This window comes from Pyrgilauda ruficollis, unplaced genomic scaffold (assembly GCF_017590135.1).
Source record: "Pyrgilauda ruficollis isolate IOZ18807 unplaced genomic scaffold, ASM1759013v1 scaffold7, whole genome shotgun sequence".
Lineage (NCBI taxonomy): Eukaryota > Metazoa > Chordata > Aves > Passeriformes > Passeridae > Pyrgilauda > Pyrgilauda ruficollis.
Window position 1 is genome coordinate 8,507,336 of NW_024528821.1, and position 22,771 is coordinate 8,530,106.

The window sequence follows — 22,771 nt, forward strand, 5'->3', positions numbered from 1 at the left end:
CAAACTATGATGGCTAAAAAAGGATGTTCTTTTTGTGTGTGACATCAGCTAAAAACAATAGCTGGATTTCTTTCCTCATACCCAAAATGGCATTTTTATCTCAGCTGGAAGGAAGAAAAAAGAAAGCAATATTTAGCATGCAAGCCTTGTTCCACGTGCTGGAGGTGAGGGGATTGGTACCTCCAGGTGCTGGGAAAATGCTGCAGGTTTCAGGCACCTCTAAGAGCGTGGGGCAGTTGGGAATTCAGCTCACCAGTTCTATAGGGTACACCCTGCTACAGAATGCTTCTCTTGGAGTGGGGGAAGGGGGAGAAATCATAGCACATGTAGCTTGTTTAAGAGACATCTGGCACTACTGCTCCTTTAAAAAAAAAAAAAAGGAAAATACAGGAAAAAGGCTGAAAGTAAGTACCTTATCTCAACAGCTTCTACTGTGTTGCTGAGCTGGTAAGTCTGATAGTTGTAGTTTTAATATTTTCATTGTATTGAACATGGCTCAAAATATTTACTACAAATTGTGGTACTTGCATAATGTCATCAGTGAATTTTCAACATAATATAAATTTAGCTGTAGGGTATATAGCTATCTTTTGAAAGAGGAGGGAGCTACTAGCTTTATTTACATGATGAATTTACTCAAAATGAAATATGTAGGGGTACAGCTTTATGGATATCTTTTTTCTTTTAAGATTAAATGAAGAAACCAAAGGTTTAATTTTGGTTGATTTAACTAGCTCTACTTGTATAATTTAGGTCTGTGTAGAATGGATGCTCCTGTGTAAAGGATAGTCCTGCACAGTAATAGAGGCACTTATAATGGAAGATAACTTCAAAAGGACAAATTTCACTACCCTTTTCTTCAGAATATTTTACACACATCAAGACTTGCTCAATATTTGTCAGCTTACTTGGTAAAATGAGATTGGTCTCTAAAAAGCCCTGTGTTTGGTACTCTTTTTCATGTTAGCTTTCATAAACAGGCCTGGTTTGTTAGAGCACTCTCAGTTGGCTTAATTCTTTACCTGCCACAAGTAAGCAATTACAGAGTTGAAAAAATGGATTGATTTAAATAATGCCAATATTTTTGCAATGTTCTTAAGACATATGCAAGTGGCCAGGCTGCTTTCCTCTGGATGCTCAGTGAATGTCAGTAGTTAACTCTAGGTCTCCATACATGAGGTTTCAGTGCCAGTCATCTCGCGCACAAAATTATTTTAAGAGGACTCTGTTTTAGGATGAATAAAGGAAAAGGAGAGAGTCATGTTTAGACTTAGTGGTGATAGTATGTATTTTTTTCACCCAACAATTAATTAATTAATTATTGGGTTATGAAGATTCTTCATTGTGGATATATTCAGTTCTCTAAATTGTTTGGGGGAAAACTGTGCACATCACAATTACTGTTCTGTATAAAATTGATATTCAGTCCTGCAAATCTCTGAACAAACCAATTGGGCTTTTAGCTCAAATGTTGTGAGGGAGAACAAGAACAAAATGTTGGGTATTAAAAATGTTTAAGTTATGACTGAGGATGTATGGAGCACAGATGTTCTGAGGTTGGCAGAGTTGCTGAGATAAGTTTTTAATGAATGACGATAAGGTTTTTATCTTTATTTCTTCTGTTTTAGAAGCAAAGCCAGATTTTGCATACATGTGTAGTTTGCTTGAATTTTATTTTGTAAGGATGATTATTTAGTTTGATTGTTGAAAGAACCATAATCCACTTATGAAAGGCTTAGGTTTTAGCTGCTTGGTTAGGATGTGGCACAATATTTCTTTATTTTTTTCTTAAATATTCCTTTTCCTTTTTGATGGTATATATTTTCATTTGGGCCGGGGAAGGATGGATGTGGGTGGCAAGGTAATGGCAGTCTTTGGAGCTGCCCTTTGAATTAGTTTTGCAGCGCTGCTGTGGGTGCAGCGGCGATAGACGGGGCGGGCGGGAGAGCGCCCAGCGCCGGGTGCAGAGCAGGCACGGCCCGGCAGGCGGCCCAGGGCAATCCCGGGCAGTGATGGCCTTGCTGTAGCCCAGGCCTGGTGGAAGAAAAGCTGGGCTGGTTGGGCAGAAGACAGCAGGATTGTATTGAATTGTCTTCCCCCCCATTTAAATTTTTTTTGTTGTTGTTGTTTTAAAATTAAAGGTCCAGTAAGACTAACAGCTTTTGGCTTGTGTCTGTATTCCTTCCTGTTTATTTCTGTGGTGAATTTAGTCTCTTTTGGTTACTGTCTGGAGCCAGTTCAGACATTTTTGAGTGGTGTGAAGCTTCAGCTAATAAACTGGTGAATCTGAGCTGACTAAATGTAGAACTGAGTTGGTCTCTTTTTGCCTTCTGATCTTGGAAGGCTTGGGATCAACAGGCAGGGATGTACAGGGGGCTCTACAAAGGACTATCCCAAGTGTACTGTGACCTGGGCTGACTGGGAGATCTGCTTGAGAGATTTTACTTCCAATTCTTCAGTAGTTTTATTTTATAGGGTTTTTCCTTATTTTGGCCATCTCATACTGACTGTATCTTAGAGTAGCAGCTGAAGCTATTGCAGTATGCTCTTGTATAGTCCCTCCTCCAGAATTGGTAATCAGATGCAGTTCATCTTAAAAATGCCCAGAGTTTTGGGCACAAACCCCTAGTGACCTGGACTTTTTTAAGAGGAAAATCTATATGGTAGGAGGGAAAGCAGTGGGGCTCCACTAAGTGAGGCAGCTTGCAGGCTCTCATTGATCAGTGGCAGAACAAAAACCAGAACTTGCTAGATGGGGGATGCCTTGTCAGTTGAAAACCCTTCTTCCACCCTGTGTACTGAACTAATTCCTTGCTGTTGGTTGTACATTTGAACAGTGCTAATTCTGCACAAGGATTTGCTGTGAGGCAGCTTACCTGCTTGCTGTGGACTGTGCATGTCTTCATCCCTAGCTTTTACAAGAGCAAAGATTTTGAGGGGATGTGCAAAGTGCATTTTTGAAAAATGAGTATGTGAAGAGGCATATTGTTCTATTCTGTAGTTTAGTTGGGAAATTTATGGCATTTAGGCAGCTGGAGGGTGTGCTTGCCTTGTATCATAAATGAACCAGTACTCCTTTTTTGACTTAAGTAGGCATATGTGGCTTTTCCCCCCACTTTTTCCCCCATTTATTTATTTTTTTCAAGTCTTGGTTGTTATCTGACTTGGCTTTTATTCTTCCTAAGAGCCTAATTTTCCACGCAGTCAGACTACAACATCTGGAAGCAATCTCTTCTTTGGCAAGGAAAGATGTGACAAACACAATGAGGTGTAACTTCTACTTTTGTTATCTTACCTTTGTGTTTTTTAAGACATCCAAACGCAAACCATTGAAAAGATATATGGGAATTTCAGGTGTTTTAACAAGGCTTGGGAATATTGTTGGGCAGGATCTTTAGAAAGTAACACAGGTATTTTCCCCTTTAATAAGCATAATAGTTGCATTTACTGTACAGTTCAATAATATTTCAGATATTGTAATGCATGTATTGAGTGTTTTAAAGCCACATTTTACTGGACAGTGTGAATTACCAGTTGCCAGTATAAAAACATCACAGGACTCAAGTAGTAACAGTGTACTTATGTTTCAAAATAGAATTTAATTTCATTAAAGATATGGATGTTATTAATGGTACTTTAATGAGCAATCCTATGACTGTGACGTGCTCACTGTAGCAAGCTCTTTTCCTTCTGTAATAGTTGTTCCACATATTTAATAAAACTAGCAAAAGTCAAAAAAGTACTTTTAATGAGAAGAGGATTGTTTGGTGGTGTAGTTGAGATTGGCAATTTATTAGGGTGGTACAAAGGTCCTGGTATATTATTCACTTTTCAAGTCTCTAAAATTGGGTCAAGTCTCAACTTTGAGTTTTAGCCTGACTTCTTTCATATGCCATTAAATTTGTTTTTTTTTCATTCTTCCTTCTCCCCCTCAATAAAGCCTGTTTAAGATTTTGCTTTCATAGCAGTGAACCGTGAAAACAAATTTTGCTTTGTGTTGATCAGTGCATGCATTACCTCTGGGGACCTGTGTTCCCATGTTCTTGGCTGCTTCCTGGCTGGCTCTCAGGTTCTGGGGGCCCTCAGATGCTCTCAGCCAGCTTCTGTCTGAGGGGTGGTGAGAGATGGATGGTTCTGTAGGTACGTGTGCTGTCTGCTGTATAGTGAAGATGGAGGAAATGCATATGGAAAAGGAGTAGGGAGAACGCTTTGAGGAGACAGCTGAGACTGGGCAGGTGCCTGATGAGCTCAGAGACAGAAGGTGCTGTCACAGGTGCTGTGTGTGTCCCAGGCACGGTGCTTGTCTGCAGGGCTGCTCCTCCCTTGGCAGGTGTGTGAGTGGGAGCCGGTGGGCGATTGGGGTCTTGGTGCCTGCTCAGCCCCACAGAACTGCAGGCTTCTGGCAGAGGCTCCTCCCAAGAGAAGGGTAGGAGTCCTGGCAGGAGCCATGCAGGGCCTGCAGTGTGCTGTGTTGGTAATGAGGTGCTGTGTCACAGCAGAGCTCTGCCGCTGGTGGTGATGCTCTGACCCTGGCAAAGCTCCTCCTTGGCTTTGTTGGGAAGGTAGAGTCCACATGCCCATGCTGCATCCAGTGACTTGTGTGGCTGCAGGAGGAGTCGATTTAGTAGGACAATCCAATGGAGGGCTAATCATGGGGGAAGGAAATGGTTTTGGTTTTATCATTTGCTTGCTGCTGGTTTGCCTGAGTTCCAGAATGAGCAGAAACTTTGCTGTGTGTTTAGAGAGAGGAAAGGAAAGCCTACTGCTTGCAGTAACAGCCCACAGTGTTGGAAAAGCATGTTCTGAGATGGCTCTTTCCCACTTATTCAGCAGACTTCTTGTATGAACTAAAGAGCAAATGTTATAAAAAATTAATAAAGAGCAGGCCAGGGGAAAAATTGTAGTGATGGCATAAAATCAACAACCATCATAACATGGCTTTTAAAAATTTTTTGAAAGACTGAATGATGTATGGTACCAAGTGGTGTGGAGGGGGTGTAACAGCTGGAAGTTTAGCAAAAAAAAAAAAATGTGAGGAAAGAGACCGAAAAGATAAGAGCTGTGTGAATTCAGTCATTCAGGTTCTTTGTTGGCATGTTAACTGTTGGCATGTACGGTGGCTTTGGCACAGTGGACTGGTGCTGTGTATATTGACCATGTCTCTCTTGGTAAGCAAGGAAGAATGTAGATTGATGGTCTCTCGTTCAGGCCTTTCTGTAAAGGAATTGCAAGTCTCATTTGTTAAGCAAACAGCACAGAAATAACCACACAGATAAAGGTATTAATTGTATTATTATTTTGTATACTCTTGATTGCACTATCTTAATATGATCGAAACTGCTGATATGGTTATGACTGATATTAAAGTACAGTTATATTACAGAATTACACTTTAAGTATGTTTTCTGTATTTTACTCAAATTGCAGAATTGCTTCAAAGCTTGTTGGCAGCTGGAATACTAGGTTGTGTACTATTAGCAGAAATAACACACTCTTTGAGGTTTGTAGAGAATGTCATGCACTTGCTCAAAATCTTGCTTACAAGTCCACTTACAGAAATAGAAGCAAAAGGAATATGAAGAAGCAGATTTGTGTGGTTTTTTTTGTTTTTTTCTTTCCTGAATAACTAACCCTTTTTTATCAAACAAAAGGTTAGGCACATTCTAGTTTATAAGAAAAAAAGGAGTAAGGGATATAATGTAGTTGATACTGTCTTTCTCTTCTAAAATAGTTGAGGGAAAATACTGGAAGTATTTCTGATCCTTTATTTAAATTTTATCTGACGAGCATTTTAGCTGTTGCTGCTGCATAATTGGTCCTGAATCATCAGCATCTCTCATTCATGGATAGGTAAATAATTCAGAGATGAACTTCAGCCATACTCTTTAGCAACATAGTTTGAGAAGTTCTCATTTTCTGAATTAAGTGAGATCCTTGATTTTACAGGTGATTAATTGAATTACAGGGAAGAAATCAATACACCTCTGAACAGCCTATTCACATTACCCAAATCATTGTCCTGGCCATGTAGCCATTTTTTCAACTTTGCATATCTGCCTTTCAAACAAAGTGATAACTGTCTTACTGATTTGTGTGATAAAACTTCCAGGTGATAGATGCCAAGGATCCAGCAGCAGCCAAAATAAACAGCCTGTATAGAGAACACTCCCCAACTAAAACTCACCTACCTGAAACCTCACAGTGAGCTTTATCAATAACACTGGAGTTGCTGCATTTACACAAGTGTACAAAACACAGACATTTGGGACTGTTTGTGTCATTGTTTTTAGTGTGTGTGTATATACATATATAATTAGATATATCTTAGAGCAAACGCTGCTCTCTGAATTGCATTAATAGATCTGTGCATGTAATAGGAATTGTGGGAGCACAGGTAGCCCTCAGCAACTGCTGATGACGGCATGTGTGTTACTGTGTGAATTGTGCTGGTGAATTCTGCCCACTTTTGGCAGAATCAACATTTGACCAGTGTATTTGGGTTAATCACAACCATACCTGAATATTCATGTAATAGGGATAAATAGCCTTTAAGGTTTAAATCTGGTTTTCAGTGAATATGCTTTTGGAGTCTTGATAGTGTTTCATGCTTGCCTCTTGCTTTTAATAGTCAAATTCTTTTAAGTAGGAACCCCTCCTTCTTGTAGAGTTGGAAGCATTATGTATGATTACTGTTGCTGGACTGCTCCTGTTATTCCAGTAGGTTTTTTAGTTCAGTAATGTTTTGTTAACAAAGTTTTAAATAGCAAGGTACAATAAAGGGATAAATTATTTCTGCTCTTGTAATGTTTTTTAGAAATTCTTCTGCTTGTTTTGAAAGCCAGATACTGAGACTAGTCATACTGCAGTAGCTGTATGCATTTTTGTAAGAGTAATTGGAATAAAACATGTATGTGCTTTTATTTCAAAAAGATGAAGAAATCCTCTGGTGCCATAACAGTCTAAATACAAATCGAAAGGAAATGTGCTACAATATTATTGCAATTTTAGCAATCTGTTATAAAGTTTATTGCAGAGAAATAACTAGGTCAACCTCTGGATGACCTGTCTTTTGGAGTTTCTTCAGTTAGCTTTAGGCTAGAGCTCCACCTTGTGATCCTTCAGCAGGATACATTTTCTTTTTATAGTTAATAATTTAATTATGATTTCACAAAGTTGAATGCCTTTTAAAGTTTTCACAGGCTGGAGAGATTTCAGTATCTGCTTGGGAAAATTAACGTTGGAATTCTGTGAACATGCCAAAAAAGAAACTCAAGAGCTAATTTTTATGATACAGTTTAGTTTAGAGTTAACTTGCTAGAGTTCTTAAAACATTTGTTTATTAGAACTCATTTAATAGATAATGTAGACTTGCACTGTTTGGAATGACATCTGCAAGAATTTCACTTCTTTCTTATCAGACTTCACTGTGATATATGAACTTGATATATTTAAAATGTTTTGGTAGGAAAATAATTTGTATAAGCATCCTTCCTTATTGACTTCCTGAACCACATGCTTTGAATGAGTCATCCAGTGTGGGCATGAGGAAGACATGGCTGGCAGTAGTCTTGAATTTCCAGAAGGTGTTTAATGAGATGAAGGATCTTGGGGAATGACCAGTGTCGCTTTTCTCCCATACCAGAACAAGAAAACATGACATAAAGTTGGAAAGTAATAAATTCAAGGCCAAGAATATGCCTTTTTGTAGTATGGAATTTGGCTGTGGGAGTTCTTGGATGGAGGACCCTCCGTTGAGTATTGAGTTCAAAAACTATTTGGAAATACTAATGGAAAAAAATAAGGTGTTGTGAAGTATAGGGACAACCTCTCTGGCCAGCAAAACCCATAGATTATTCCTGGATGCCAGGAAGGCATTTAGGGAAACTTTGCTATTAAGAAAATAGTGTTCATCCTTGGGCAGCTTCTCTTGGCCACTGCCAGAGAGGGCTTGCTGGACTGGGTTGACCTTGCTGGCTGAGCATCAAAAGACCTTCATTCTGTATGCATGCAAATCTTGTAAGATTATTCTCTAGTAGGACAAATGCAAGGGGTTTTTTGGTCATTGCTGGAACTTACATCATGACGCCTGAGATCTGTTACACTCTTTCTTTGTACACAGTTGCCAGCTGTTCAGCTCTAGCTTCTGTTTTCCAGAATACCAGTGTATAGTTGCACTCATGAGGGCTAAGTTTGTTCTACCTTCAAGAAAAACAAAAAATATGAATCTCAGTAGTTAATGCTTCAGCATCAGGCAAGAAGTTGATATGTCTGTTCTGTTCCAGGAGGTGATTCTGACAAATGCTGTATTTTCTTTCATGTTTTGTTTCATGTCTGTACTAAGATGAACAGTTCAGACAAGAAGATCAAGTTGGTGTAAATGGCAGACAGCTTTTGTTACTGGTTTATTTGGCTTGTTTGATGTAGAGAACAAGTACTCTAATAATTTGCCAATTCTTTTTCATAGTTTTGGGGGTTTTTTTCTTTAATTTCTGGGATTGTAAGAATTTATTGTGATTTTTGCAAAATTTTGCAGGATGGTATGTTTGGGTTTCATATAAGGAGCCAATTTACTTGTAAGGATCCAGATTGTCACTTTAGTACATGTCTTGCCTCTTAACATTGAAAAATGTAAACTAGAAAGAATCAAATACCAGCACATTGATAGACAGGTTGAACTTGAAACTGGGCAGTGTGGTTTTTGAAGTTTGCATCTCTGCTTTGCACTGGGACTGAATCACAAACATGCCTCAAAAAAAACTTGTCTAGATGTTTATCTTTCTTCATGTTTCTTTTTTCTGCTCCCCCTTCCCTGTACAGCTGAGCAGGTGCCAGCCTGATGACCAAGTCATTAAAGTGTGTCCTTTTTTCCAAGTTCGAGTTGCTGATTGGAATAAAAGTAAATATTAAGAGATAAATAAATACAAAGTACATGAAACAGTTCAAAAGTGTAAAGCTTTTCAATATGTTAGCTTTTGAGCATGGCATTTCACAGATGGCCTGGATGGTATAAAAGCACCTTGCCACCAAAGAAGGGAATTTTACCCTTCTCTCCCGTGCTGGTGGCTGTGCAGTCTTGTGTTTCCTGTGCCAGGATATTTGCTATTGAACCAGTTTAACTTGAGAATCTGGGGGAAAAATACTTGAGTTGCATTTTGCCCATTTTAGTGGGGACTTTAATTGGGTGATACTGATTTGGGAGAGCCTGCAATGGTGAGTGGCTGGGCAGGGTTTGCTGCAGAGAATGTGAATGGAGTGCATTGCTCATGTGCCCATGTGGTGCCTTTAGAGAAGGGAGGAATGCAGTGGCAGGGGCTGCTGCCATTCTGCAGTATGGTTTTTCTTGAAGCTTTTTATCTTCTGCTGTGTTTTGGATGGAACATGCTTTTGTAGTTGCGGACTGTCTTGAGATTGATCATCTTGAACCTCCTTGCCTTTGCCACTATTTATTTCCACTGTGGTTCTCTACTTTAGTGTAACTACATGAAACGTGAAGAAAGAGAATGTAATAAGTTCAGAGTGTATGGTTTCTCTCATCTCTCTAAATCTGGAAGCTGCAGTGGCCCCTAGCATTCGGAATAAGCATTTGCAGGAGAAAACCTGTCCAGCCTCTCTGCCACATGCTCGGTTGAAATGCAGTCTCTGGAGCTGAGCTACCAGACTGTGAGCAACGTGTGCTTAGCATGCCAAAATTAAATCTTTCCCTCAAATACCTAATCACTCCAGAAAGCTGTAGAGTCAGCAGACTGACTCTGAAGGTTTTTCTCCTTGGTATTTTGTCTTTAAAATACCTGAGCATCATACTTTCTTAATTTCACTGTGTAAAGGTTAGCCTGGGGAGCCAAGTGACATAGAAAACGTAGCTGATGGCTAAAACTTGCTTTTGAAGTATCGAGGGAGATTTTTTTTTCCTCCTTGATAACAGGAAAAATAAGATAAAAGCCTAAATTTATTTTATTGAACAGTATTATAATGAAGTTTAAAACAAGTATTTAATAATCTTTAGTTTTCTTGCTAAAACAATTGCATTTCCAATGTTTTCCTTTATACTATGTGGATAGTATTATCTTCCTTGATACCCCTAAGAGTCTTGTCAAATGCTTCAAATGTTAAACCTGTTATGAGTCTGGTTTATCAACTCTGGAAGATGTGGAGTTGTGAAGCAGCTGGTTATAAGAACTTGTTGTAAGAGATTATATTTATGGAAAATTACGTGGAAGTTGTCAAGTTGGAGAGGCAGAATTGCTATATATAATATCTTGAAGTATAAACATATTGTGCTTCAAGTTCAACATCAAGTCTAGTTTTGGTTTGGTCAACTAGAACTAGAATTACCCTAGTGTGGTCAGTTCTGGGCTCTGCTACTTTGAGGTGCTAATGAAAACCATTCCAGTTTGCTCATCCTAATCAGAAAATGTGGAGTGGTTGGTGTTTTTTTGTTTGTTTGAGTTTTTGGGTTGTTTTTGGTTTTTTTTTATGTTACATTTTGTTTGGTTGGGTTTTTTTACAATATTTCTATATTATTATTTTACTGCAATGCTTTTACCATTTGTGGAGTCACTTTGTAGTAGGATCATAAGGGGACTCAAAATCTTTAAAAGAGCAAAAAGCTTGGTTGGAAACAGAGCATGGTGTGATCTACATTTTATCTGTTTCCAACACTTTTTCTTCGATATGTGGAATAATTGTCACTGTATTTTTTGATTTATTTCATTCTAGAAGTTATCTGCTACAAAGGAAGAAAGAAAAGTAAGCTTGCACTTCAGACTGCTTTTTGAATATCTTTCTAATACAGTGGTGTCCCAGAAGATGATAAAGAAATGATAGCAGCTCCAGAAATACCAACTGATTTTACTCTCCTTCAGTAAGTGTTTTAAAAATTTGTGTTCTGTTTGTAAATGTACTGTGTCTTTTTTGTGTTATGGTTTACTTTCTCTTGGAAACAAGGAAACATAATAAAGGATGGTGTTCTATTTTTATTTTCTATTGAGATATTGGTAAAAGCATTTGAAAAATTTTTATTGCGTATTAATTCAGCAGTAACTTAAATGAGTTTTTAAAATACTTTTAGAAATCTGATTTTAAATCAAGTAGTTGAACTATTTGCCCTTAACTGGGGTGAGTCACTTAATATTTAAAATATGTAATTCCAAATGCTTTAGTTAAAGCCAAATTAATGGCTTCCCTCAGGCATCAGTTCCTTGGTATTTTTGACATAATTTTACTAAGCCTTTTGTCTTCCCACAGTTTTTAAGAAACTGACATTTGAGTTTCCAATATTTAGAATTAGGTACAGATTACACTTTTGGATAGAGAAGTAAAGTGATTGTTTTAAGCAGACCAAAAGAATCCAGTTCATCCCCTTTGGTGTTGACTTACTGGACTGAGAGCATACTGTGATTTTATATAGTGTATTTAAGGATGTTTCTGATGAAATGTGTGAATGGTTTGTCTTTTTATCCTCGCAGGGAGTCTGAAACACACTTCTCTTCTGATACAGACTTTGAGGATATTGAAGGAAAAAACCAAAAACAAGGCAAAGGCAAAGTACGTTCACTCTTTAGGGATACTGAAACATTTCTGCTGTTACGAATTGAAGAGTTTAGCACTTTCTTTGAAGTTGGATGAGGAAGAAGGAATATTTTCTGAAAATGCACATCTTCTGTGAAGAGAGTTCATATTTGTATTTGCATGGAAATGCTTCATCTTGACTTTTCCTGTGATATTTTCTTAGTGCTCTGGAGACATAAGGGAAGCAGGGGAGGAAATGATAAGTTTTGATTTGGTCACTCTCTTGGCATATTTTCCATCCTATACTTAAATTCATTATGTATTCTATGTCTTTTAGTTTGAAAAGCGAACAGAACAATAATTCGGTTAAGAGTTTTTTTAACAGGCTGCAGACAGGAGGTTACAGTAGTGGAGGGGGAGGTCTAAACCCAGTTCCCAGCCCTTTTCTTCCCTTCCTGGGACAGTTGTCCTCCCCATGTGCCTTTCATAGGCTTCACAGCCACCACGTGTGGCTCCTTCCCTGCCATGTGCTGGCCTGGGCTGTGACCCCTCACCGGACACCCCATGAGCCTGTACCAGTGCAGAGCACCTGGTTGTGGAGAGGTGGTGATGGATTTTATACAACAGTCGTGTAATTTGTACTTAATGTTCTTTCTTCTTTCTGTAAGTCATACTTGATTTGGGAAGTCAAATACAAACACACCTGTCTGCTCTTCCTCACCCCCCCACTTGCCATCTTATTCAAATGAAAAAACAAAAGGTTAATGAATTGCAGAGGAGACTTTGTGATGTGTTAAGGAAATTGCCTTAGCTGTTTAAAAGGAAATATGTATAATCTGTTTTACAATTTAAACACGAGAAAGATCTGTGTTATAGGCTATCACTAATCACATATTTAGTTGCTTAAAGATTTTAAATGAGGGAAGGAGGAACCTGTAGAGTTCTTGCTGGTATTTGTATCACTCAGGATCAGCTGTTCTCAGCTTTTGAGTTTTTATTATATATATATATATATATATATATATACATATACATACACACACAGATACACTGACATTTAAAAAAATATGGTTGCTGAAAATCATAGGCCTTGCCTATATTTGTCATGGTGTGGATAGTGATTTCTTTTTTTTATTACTTCATGATAATTAAATAAAACCTCTTGTGCATGTGATTGCAGACCTGTAAAAAAGGAAAAAAAGGACCAGCAGAGAAGGGAAAAAGTGGAAACGGAGGAGGGAAACCCGGTGGTCCGAATCGTATGAATGGACATCACCAACAGAATGGTGTGGAAAACATGATGCTCTTTGAAGTAGTTAAAATGGGCAAGAGTGCTATGCAGGTAAGACCTGGGATAGCTCTATGACTTGGATGTAGATACAATTTAAACATAGCAATATTTTCTTTTACATGCAGTTTAATCAAATGAAGTCTAAAGTAATTTTTTCCTTCAATTTGCTGTTCTTACTTATATATAAGAATCAACATAAAGTGGTTTTGCTTTGTTGATGTTTGAATTTGAATGAATTGATTTTTAATTTCTAAATGTTATTCATGAATAATCACATATGAAATGAATAAATTCATACTACAATTCAAAATAAGTTTTTAGTATCCTGAATGAAGAAAGGTTATTTTAGGTTGCATGACTTTTCAAGTCCTTCTTGTGTTGTGGTTACTAAATACAAATGTGGTTTAGATTTACTGCTGTCATAGAACTTAACAAGAATCTGTAGTTTTTACATGCATTCAGAGCTTAGATTATCTGAAAATAAATAGTTGCTTCTTTTCTCTCATCCAGAGTAAAATCACTAGCTAAAACTTACAGGCTCCTCTTTAAATTTCCTGACCCAGATTCCAGCCAATTACAGTGCAGCAATGTACTCTGTCCAAGTCAACTTAGGGTAGATTTAACCCCTTCAAGTATCTACATTAGGTATTCTCCCTACTGCATTTACTGACAGGATGGAAGTCAGACTGTTAAGAAATACAGCACTGTTTTGTTTTTTTTTTTGTTTTTTTTTTTTTAAATTCAGATAGGTCATTAAAGTGTTTGCTTGTCTGTGAGTCTCCCAGTCGAGACAGGGTTAAAGTGTAATAAGTGTAAGCCTGTCAGCCATGAAGCTTTGCTGTGACTCACTCATGTGACTCCTGGCAGTGTGGAAGAATGACTATCTTTAGGACTGGAAATACAGAGTTTGCAGCTCCTGTAATACGCATGCAGGGAGCTGGGTTGCTGTGCAGTCCTCTCAAGGTTGATAGGCTCCTGCATTACAGCTGGGACCAGAAACAAATTACTTGGATGTATTTGCACAGAGACATTCTGATTCTCCCATCATTTTTGTTCTGTTTCAAAGCAGATGAAAAAACAATACTTCTCTGACTGTTGCTCTGTGTGCAACTTGTTCAGCCAGTAATCAGTAATTGTATCTTCATGAATTTTTAAATGTTTAAAATTATATACAGTCAAAATATTTTGCTTTCCAAGGGTAAAATGGATCTCTGCCAGGTGTGATTACTCTGTTGAATTGGGAAATTGATACCTGAATATCTGTCAATTTTTTAAAACTAGGAAAAAAAAATTCTCAAATTATTTTTAAACTGAAGTCCATTTCAGCAGTCAGAGTACAAAGGTTTCTCCATGGCCTTCAGTGTTTGCTTATCTATAAAAATTTTGGTAATAATTTAAAGTTCACTATTTTATTTTAAATTCTGTGCCTTCTGAATTAGTTTACAAGGTGGTGTTAAGTCATAGGTTGGATTCCACGATCTCAAAGGTCTTTTCCAGCCTAATCCATTCTGTGATCCTGTGAATTAGTGTCTGTTCCTTGGCAAAAAGAGGTGGTTCATTCACAGAGACAAAACGTTTCAAGAAACAACTGTTTTACTGGCGTTTCTCTAAATTGGATAGATTCTGAACACAAGGCTGCCTAATGGAAATACTTGTTCCATTCCTGTCATTCTTCAGTTCTTGCATGGTGATCTTCTTTAGAAGCCAAATTTGTGTTTTCTCCATATTTCACCCTTCCCTTCAAGTCAGTCCATTCAGGTCCAGTTCATAGGTTCTTTTCCTACTGGAAAGAGCATGATAGTTTCACTTTGAGTTTTTCATTCTTTTTGTTGTGCTGACAACAGTTGTGCATCACACTATAAACAATCTGAGATTCAGGGAAGAGGGATTTAGCTGTATCTGTGTTCAGAAGTTTTTCTCGATGGCAGTATGTTTTATTTGTCCTCACAGCAATATTGACTGTGAGAGTAAGCACTGAGAATACAGACAGGAAGCCTTGGAGATGGAGCATAGTCCATCTGTCTTCAGAAATTCTGAATTATTCCATCATTTAGGGAAGGGTACTAACATATTAAAAAATGTCAAACATGGAAACTTGATACTACAGCAAGTCTCTCATACCTGTGTTAATTCAATTGTGTGTCTGTGTTTTATGACATTGGCAGTAGATGGTTTGTAGTCTACAAATGGATGGTTAAAACATAATTGCATGTAAACTCTGTTTTCTCAAAATGATTATCACAGGTTTAATTGCTTCACATGAAGGTATTTTAATAAAATGTGCTTGTTCCTCTTTGGCTTAGTGACTACAGAGTAATTAATATCCATGGAGTGTAGGGCAGTGCTGTTCATCCTGTTATGGCAAATGTGGATGAAGCAGAGTTCATCCAAGGGGCACATTTTTTGAAGAATATAGGGAGTTGTAGCTGTTGGAATTGAATGCACAAATAATATCTTCAGAGAAATCTCAGTGGCTTGGCAGAGCAGGGGGAGGGTATAAATACAAAACCCGATTCCGTAAAATACCCCAATTATTTTTTGCATTCTTCCTCCAAAAATGTTACTGTAGAAGGCTGTGGTATTCCTGTGCTTTATGTTCAGGTGTCAGTTTTGTACTGGTATATGTTTATAGAATAAAATGAGTTCTTGAGAACATAACAGCAGGAAAAGAACATTTAAACATTTAGTTCTCTAGTAATCAAAAAAGAGGGTTCAAGTTACTTAAAGGGATGAAGAAGAATCACTTACTTGAAAGCAGTTAAGTAACAATGTCTTCAATTTATGAAAATTGAATAGTGCCTTTTAATTTGTTTTCTTTCAGTCTGTAGTGGATGACTGGATAGAGTCATACAAACATGACCGAGATATAGCCCTGCTTGATCTCATTAACTTCTTTATTCAGTGTTCAGGCTGCAAAGGTAAGATACTGAATTGGTTACTCATCCATTTAAGTAATATTACAGCATGATTCTCAATCTTTGCTTTCATGCTACTGAGGCTGTAAGACTGCTTCATCCCCAGAGCTAGCTAACATTTTCAGGTCCTTGGAGTTAAACGAGTGTTTCTGAAGGTGGGAGCAAGAGGTTTAGAAATCTTACGCTGTAGTTTGTATTTACAGCACATAGAAATCAGTATTGGTACTTAACATGTGCTTCCTCTTCCTTTGTTCCTGCTATTATTTCAGAAAATCATCTCTCCTATCACTGATAGTTCAGCTTGTTCAGTCTTGGAATTTTAATTTGGATGTACCTATATTTTGTCATTGATTAAGATTGCTTCATAGCTTTTGTAGACATGCTTGTTTCATAAGACATTATGGACAACTTCATGGTAGCCTGTCTACAGTAAGGTTGTGTTTCCATATTTTATTTCTTCATTTTCTTATTTTTCTTTCCTCATTTCTGTATCCTACATTCTTTTACCTCTCACCTCCTATTGAAGAGAAGGTAACTTGCCTTGCAGTGTCACTATGCTTGATAGAGGAGGACTGGATGTAATTTGTTCTGCTCAAGTGTTTCTCTGTCCTGATAAACTTTTAACATGTGTAAATCTCCAGCAAGCTAACAGTGTCTCTCAGAGGTTATCTGTGCTTTCAAGAGTAGTGACCTTTTGATTTTTGTTACAAGATAAAGTGCAGAATCTTTTAATGCTTTCTGTGATGATCCTTGTCATGAATTTTGCAGTAAGCTTTGGGAGGTCTAACCATTTGAGGCCAAGACAAATAGAAATTTCATGAAAGCGCTCTGTTTATTATAGTGCAGAAGATAACAAGTAGCAATACAGCTGTTGAAAATTGTCTTGCACTATTTAGAATCTTGAGTGCCAAAAGGTCACTTCAGATGGTGTAATGCTCACTGGTACAGAGGCCTGGCACAAAGCCAAAGTATCTTTGGCTTCTGATTGAGTGAATGAGTAAGTTCTAGCTGTGTGTGTACATACACACAAACACACTTCTTAAGAAGAATAAGACTGAACCCCACATAAATAAATGGTGTAAAGTATTTGTTATACATGAATGCTAGAAGAAAAAAAGTGAAATTTATTAAAAGTATACATGTGTAATCAGTAGGTTAGGTGAAAATGGATTATTTTGACATTATAGCAGGAGGCATGTCATCTGCCATCTACAGCTTTGATATTAACAGTGCTAATGACCTAATATCTAAATTGTAGGAGTTGTTACAGCAGAGATGTTCCGACATATGCAGAATTCTGAAATAATCCGAAAAATGACTGAAGAATTTGATGAGGTAATTTAATGAAGTTCTGGTTATGTATTCATTTTTATTTTCTTTTTACCTGTCCTAATCTTACTGGATCATGTTTATTTCAAGATGTTTATTTCAAGAATATGGAGTTAGAAAAAATACAGGACTTCTATGAATGAAAATGTTTAACTCTTATTTCACTGAACTTAAAAGACTAGGAAGTAAAGCTCTGCATGTATGCAACTTATTTTACTAATGGTTTAAGAAATCAATATTGACTTTAAGTTTTTAAACAGTGGGACCTCCTACTATGGTGGCACTGTGGGGGCTGCCTCCCTATCTTGCTGTTTATATAAGGCCTTAAATTGTCTCTTAAAATGGTCGCTAAATTTATTCCTATGCATTCATTAATCTACAAATTGTGGGGATTTAAGTTTGATTATTTTCCAGTTGCAGACTAATGCTTTTCCTTTCATGGGGATTATAGTTTTTTTCCCTTTAAATTGTCACTTTCTGTTCCACAGAGTGTTGGGGTAAATGACATGTATTGGGGGGTTTTTTTGGTGGGTGATGTGGTTCTTTTTCTTTCGTTTGTTTTTTGTAATTTTTATTTTGGTTTTGGTTTGGTTTTTTTGTTTGTTTGTTTGTTTCATTTGGCTTTTGTTTGTTTTTGGTTTTCCTGGGTTTGAGTGCCGTTCCTTTCATCCTGTGTTCAGAGAATGTAAATGTAGCTTTAAAACCTCCTCCCCAAATTTGTCTAGTACAGAAACAATTCCCTCCACTGCCACCCCTCCAGTAATTAAAAAAAATCCATAACTTTAACTGAGGGGAAAATGTAATATCCTTTTCTTTAAAGGAATTTTAGTGTTCCTTAAAACTATCTTAATGCATAAATAGATTTGATTACTCTAAGGCAATATTATATGAAATTTCTAAAGCCACACCTGAGACTGTTGGTACATGGGGTTTTTTATCACTATGTTATGCTCACTCTTTCTTGTAATAGAATTCTAATGAGCAGCTCTCAGATTTCTAATCCCTTTTCATGGATACTTTCTATATTTTTCAACCAGTTTTGTTGCTCAGCCTCTTAAACAAGCTGTTCACAGTGGCACTGACTGACATGAATGATTCTTTATTTCTCCCTGTCACGTTACTGTTGTTTTTAAAGGCTCCCATATCAGGAGAGGGCACACATTTGTTATATTTGAGGTGTTGTAGTAGGTAAATTTCAGTCTGATATATAAGCATTTTACTGTAAACTTCATTATGATCCTGACCTGTTCCTAAACTTGTCATCTAACTGTTCATGTGATGATTCTATTCTAACGAAGCGGATTTCTAAGGCAGATCATTTTTTTTTTCTTTTATTTTGTGTCAAACAAAAAAGAGGAACTAGTAGTTAGAGTCTAACGAAGTGGATTTCTAAGGCAAATCATTTTTTTTTCTTTTATTTTGTGTCAAACAAAAAAGAGGAACTAGTAGTTAGAATATTGTCTTCATGTTATAACAAGCCTCAACTGCAAAGTATATTGATATTTATGGAATCATATTCTTCTGATGTATCATTTTTAAGGCCTCTGAGATTTTGTTTTAAACTTGCACGTATCTCTTCTTAATCTTTATTTAATGAAATAACTTTCTAAGTGTTTGAAAGAGTTTCCTGTTTCCTTTTCTGTGTTTTAATAGGATAGTGGAGATTATCCACTAACTATGGCTGGCCCCCAGTGGAAAAAGTTCAAATCCAGTTTTTGTGAGTTCATTGGAGTACTCGTCCGACAATGTCAGTATAGCATCATATATGATGAGTATATGATGGATACTGTCATTTCCCTGCTTACGGGGCTGTCAGACTCACAAGTCAGAGCGTTTCGGCACACTAGCACGCTGGCAGGTCAGTGAATTGTATTTTTTGGGTATTGCTTACATTTAATGTTTTGTGTTGCACGGGACAGAATTACTCTGCTTGAACTTCTTGATACTCACCATTGAACTTGTGTTTTATTTTGTGATACAGTTTTCATCTTATGCAACTTGCTTTGGGACAACTTTTTGTCTTGGATTTTTGTTACTGAAAAACACTATTTTTGTTACTGAAAAACTAAAAGCGCTATTTTAAAGCATTCTAGCTCTCTGGTATTTAATTTTTGTTAACCTTTAGTAGAAAAGTTAATAGAATGAATTTTTTCGGTTGATTCTACTAGATTGTCTTTGATCATAAATAAGAGTGTAGATGTCTTTTAATCTCAAGTGCAGTTGAACCTGTTCATGCTCTGCATTAAGTCAAACAGAAGTTGTAGTTTATGTTGGCTGCAATTTTTACTACAAATTGTGCTACATATTGATGTCATGGTACTATGTAAAGTAACATTTCCAGTATTCGCATTAGAAATAATTTAAAATAATTTTTTCATCAGTAATGCAGTCTCTGAATTTCTTCATGTTTTATGTAATTGACCTTTTCACATACCTTTTTCCCCAATAAGTTAAATTGTGAAGAAATCCTTTATGAGTTAAGTATAAAGTGTTTCAAAGAAACATGTATTTGTGTGGACAAAGGATGAGCTTCTTGGATAAGGGAGTTCTAAACTTGCAGTGATTACTGAGGCAGGATTGTGAATGGCATTGTGCAGCTGTCAGCTTATGTGAGCTTATGGTAACAATTTTACTTTGAATAAGGTAAAATTAGGCTGAGTGTGAAACTGAGCCTAATTTTACCTTACCTTTGCCACACTGGAAGCGATAATTGTTAGCTTGACCTGACTGATGCACAGCTGGCTTCAGTCCTAACTGTCATGTCAGTCCTTCTGTATCCTTGATAGCCCTCTTGAATTTACATTAGCACACTGCACATGGGGCTGCTGCCGTGTGACTTCCACCAGCCAGAGCATTTCTTATGGAGAGAGGAACAAAACTTTTTATTTCAGGAGAATTTACAGATTTTGCTGTATCATCGGTTTTGACTGTTGTACTGTATGACTTAAGACAAATTCTAGGTCTTAAAAAGCAAGTCATTAAGCCATTACCTTCGGGGTTTCTTTTTTTTTTTTTTTTTTAATTTTTTTTTTTAATTGGAGTTGTGCCTGAATAAAACTTGCAGAAGTTGCCCTGTTGCCTGTTAGTTTCTGTCAAACAAAATATTTTTTTATAAGCCATGTGTTTCCATTTGTTCACATCAGCAGTCAATTCTGTTGGTTTTGTGTATTCATCTGAGTTTTACTGCTTGTATTGTTGAAGATTGTATTTTATGTGGAAAAGAGTGCTAGGCAAGTCCTTGTATCCATATTTACTAGTACTTCTGGTAATTTTGGCATCTGTGATTAACTCAGACTTGCTCTTTAATCTTGGAGATCACAGTGTGAGGTGATATTTCAGTATAACTGCATGTCTTTAAGCCTTGCTCATTAGCTTTATGCTGCTGATAGATGCACAAGAATTTTCTGTGTCTGCTCTGCCAGTGCAAGCCCTTTTATGCCTTATTACAGAAGATCCCAAGGCAAGCAAGTAGACAATTGATCACCTAGTTTCTGAAAAAGGGGTATTTGTCTGAACTCTTTTAAAAAGGTTTGATCTAAAAATTAAAGGACACAAAAATCCCATGCAAGTGTGTTTCATATTTTGGTTTTCTGTTTTCTGGCTTGTAGTTGGCTAATGTGCTCTCTGCTTCTGCTAATAAATGAATCTTTGAAAAACCTGCACCTCTTTAAAATTAAGGGGAAAAGACTGGTGTGATATGGTGGTGTTAATTGTCTAAGACATTTCCTTTTGAAGAAAGAAACTTCTTGTATATTTAAGACTGAATGGTACCAGTCTAAGTGACTCTGATAACAATTCTTCTAGTATCTCTTGGGATAAGTTTGTAAATCTTACATTCTACTTTTATTTTGGGGAGGAAACAGATCCTATATCTTAATAATAATAATAATAATAATAATAATAATAATAATAATAATAATAATAATGTGTGTATAATAAAAATAATGCTTATAGCATTAAAGAAATGACAAAAAAGAACAGAATAGCAATATTGCATCTATTGTCGTGATAAATAGTGATGCAGTGCTTGGTAAAACATGGCATAAGTTTGTGTATCAAAACATTACTGTAAATATATTTTCATAGATACAGAAAGAGTTTACCAGAAGAGGTGTCAAGATTTTTCTTCTGTTTTCTTAGGTTAGGTAACCTTTTAAATAATCCTTATTCTTTTCACTTGTTTTTGTAGCCATGAAACTCATGACTGCTTTAGTGAATGTGGCATTAAATCTAAGTATTAACATGGACAATACACAGCGGCAGTATGAAGCAGAACGAAATAAAATCATTGGGAAACGAGCTAATGATAGGCTGGAACTCTTACTACAGAAGAGAAAGGAGGTTAGTGCAACTACATGTTCATAAATATAAAAGTTCATAAATGGCCACTAATAATGAATCTTGTTCTGTAATTGGTTTTGGTAGTTATCCATCTCTCTCGCTCTTCAGGTTGTTCATGTTTAATGCTTAAAAAACTTTGCGAGGTGCTTCTTACTGTCTGGTTTTCTGTAAAAAGAAGTAAATGTAGAGTCTTAAAAATAGTAGTGTTGCAGTGAAGTTAGTGAGAGAGACTGACTGCAATCAGTAAGAGATACATTTTTATTGTATTTCTTGATGAGTTTTCTACATTGAGCTCAAATATGTAACAAAAATTACCACACATTGACAAGTTTAGGCTTCTAGAGAAGATCTCCGTGATCTTGGAGCAAAATACTGCTTTTATAATGTCAATAATGATCTCAGCAGAAAATGTATTTAAAGGCTTTAGATAGGGCTTTTTTCATGTAAAGAAAGCTCTATCAAAGTTGCAAATGCAGTCTACTTCTGTTTTCTTTCTTTTGTGTAAAAGAGACTTGCTGATTCATTGCTGACAATGTTGTCTTGTTGAAAGCCCTAATTCAATCAGGTTTTAGTTTTTACTTTTGGGGCAATTGGTGGGTTTGTTTTTTGATTTTTTTTTTTTTTGGGTGGTGGTGGTAATGTTTATTTTCTTTTAGGTTTTTGGTTTTTAGACATTAGGAATAACTTCCTCATGATCAAAGGAAACATCTCACCTTTGCTCTTCAGCATTTGTACTGTTACCTGTTAAGGTTTTTTTTTTTCCCTGACTGTTCAGACAAACTAACAAGTTTGCCTTCTGATCATCTCCCAAAGATCTTGCAGTTTGAGACTGATCTCTTAACAACCCATTCAATGTAGTTGTTTTAGATGTGTGTGCAGGACTTCTCCTAGTGTGAGTAATGCATAGATACATAAAAAAGCAATGCTGTTACTAGAAAATTAAATCAGGTTTTCTTACAAATTAATTAAGAAGGACCTTTCAGAAATGCAAGCTGTCTTTGTTACACTTGAAAAACAGTTTCCCAGTGATCAGAATTACTAAAATTTGTATGCTGTGGTAGATAAAATTTCTTAAATAATAGCATATTGTACTGTGAAACAGGTCTGTGAAAGGATTTAATAGTCACACTTGTAAATGTTAATTTAGATTGCCTAGCATCAGCACCATCTGATCTGACTGTAAAAATGCTGCTCACTGTTTACGTACTCTCTACATTCTTTCAGCTTCAAGAAAATCAGGATGAAATAGAAAACATGATGAATGCAATATTTAAAGGTGTTTTTGTGCATAGATATCGGTAAGTTTCTCTCAGTAAGTAATGTGTAGCATCATTAATTTCTTCTGGAAGCTGGGGGCAGGTTATTTCTAATTATTCATCTCTTTGAA

The 22,771-nt window shown here is 36.6% G+C and overlaps 1 protein-coding gene across 5 annotated transcripts in view; it reads left to right on the top strand.

The window, feature by feature from the left end:
* The window catches only part of STAG2 (stromal antigen 2), a 74,272-nt gene that overhangs the window by 26,106 nt on the left and 25,395 nt on the right, over nucleotides 1–22,771 (top strand). For all 5 annotated transcript variants that reach the window (XM_041485446.1, XM_041485444.1, XM_041485445.1 and 2 more), the window contains 8 exons: nucleotides 10,717–10,861; nucleotides 11,466–11,544; nucleotides 12,689–12,850; nucleotides 15,621–15,717; nucleotides 16,973–17,049; nucleotides 18,697–18,901; nucleotides 21,233–21,384; nucleotides 22,609–22,682. In XM_041485446.1, coding sequence (XP_041341380.1) covers nucleotides 10,818–10,861; nucleotides 11,466–11,544; nucleotides 12,689–12,850; nucleotides 15,621–15,717; nucleotides 16,973–17,049; nucleotides 18,697–18,901; nucleotides 21,233–21,384; nucleotides 22,609–22,682 — 890 coding nt within the window. In that variant the 5' untranslated portion in view covers nucleotides 10,717–10,817. The remainder of the gene's footprint in view (nucleotides 1–10,716; nucleotides 10,862–11,465; nucleotides 11,545–12,688; nucleotides 12,851–15,620; nucleotides 15,718–16,972; nucleotides 17,050–18,696; nucleotides 18,902–21,232; nucleotides 21,385–22,608; nucleotides 22,683–22,771) is intronic.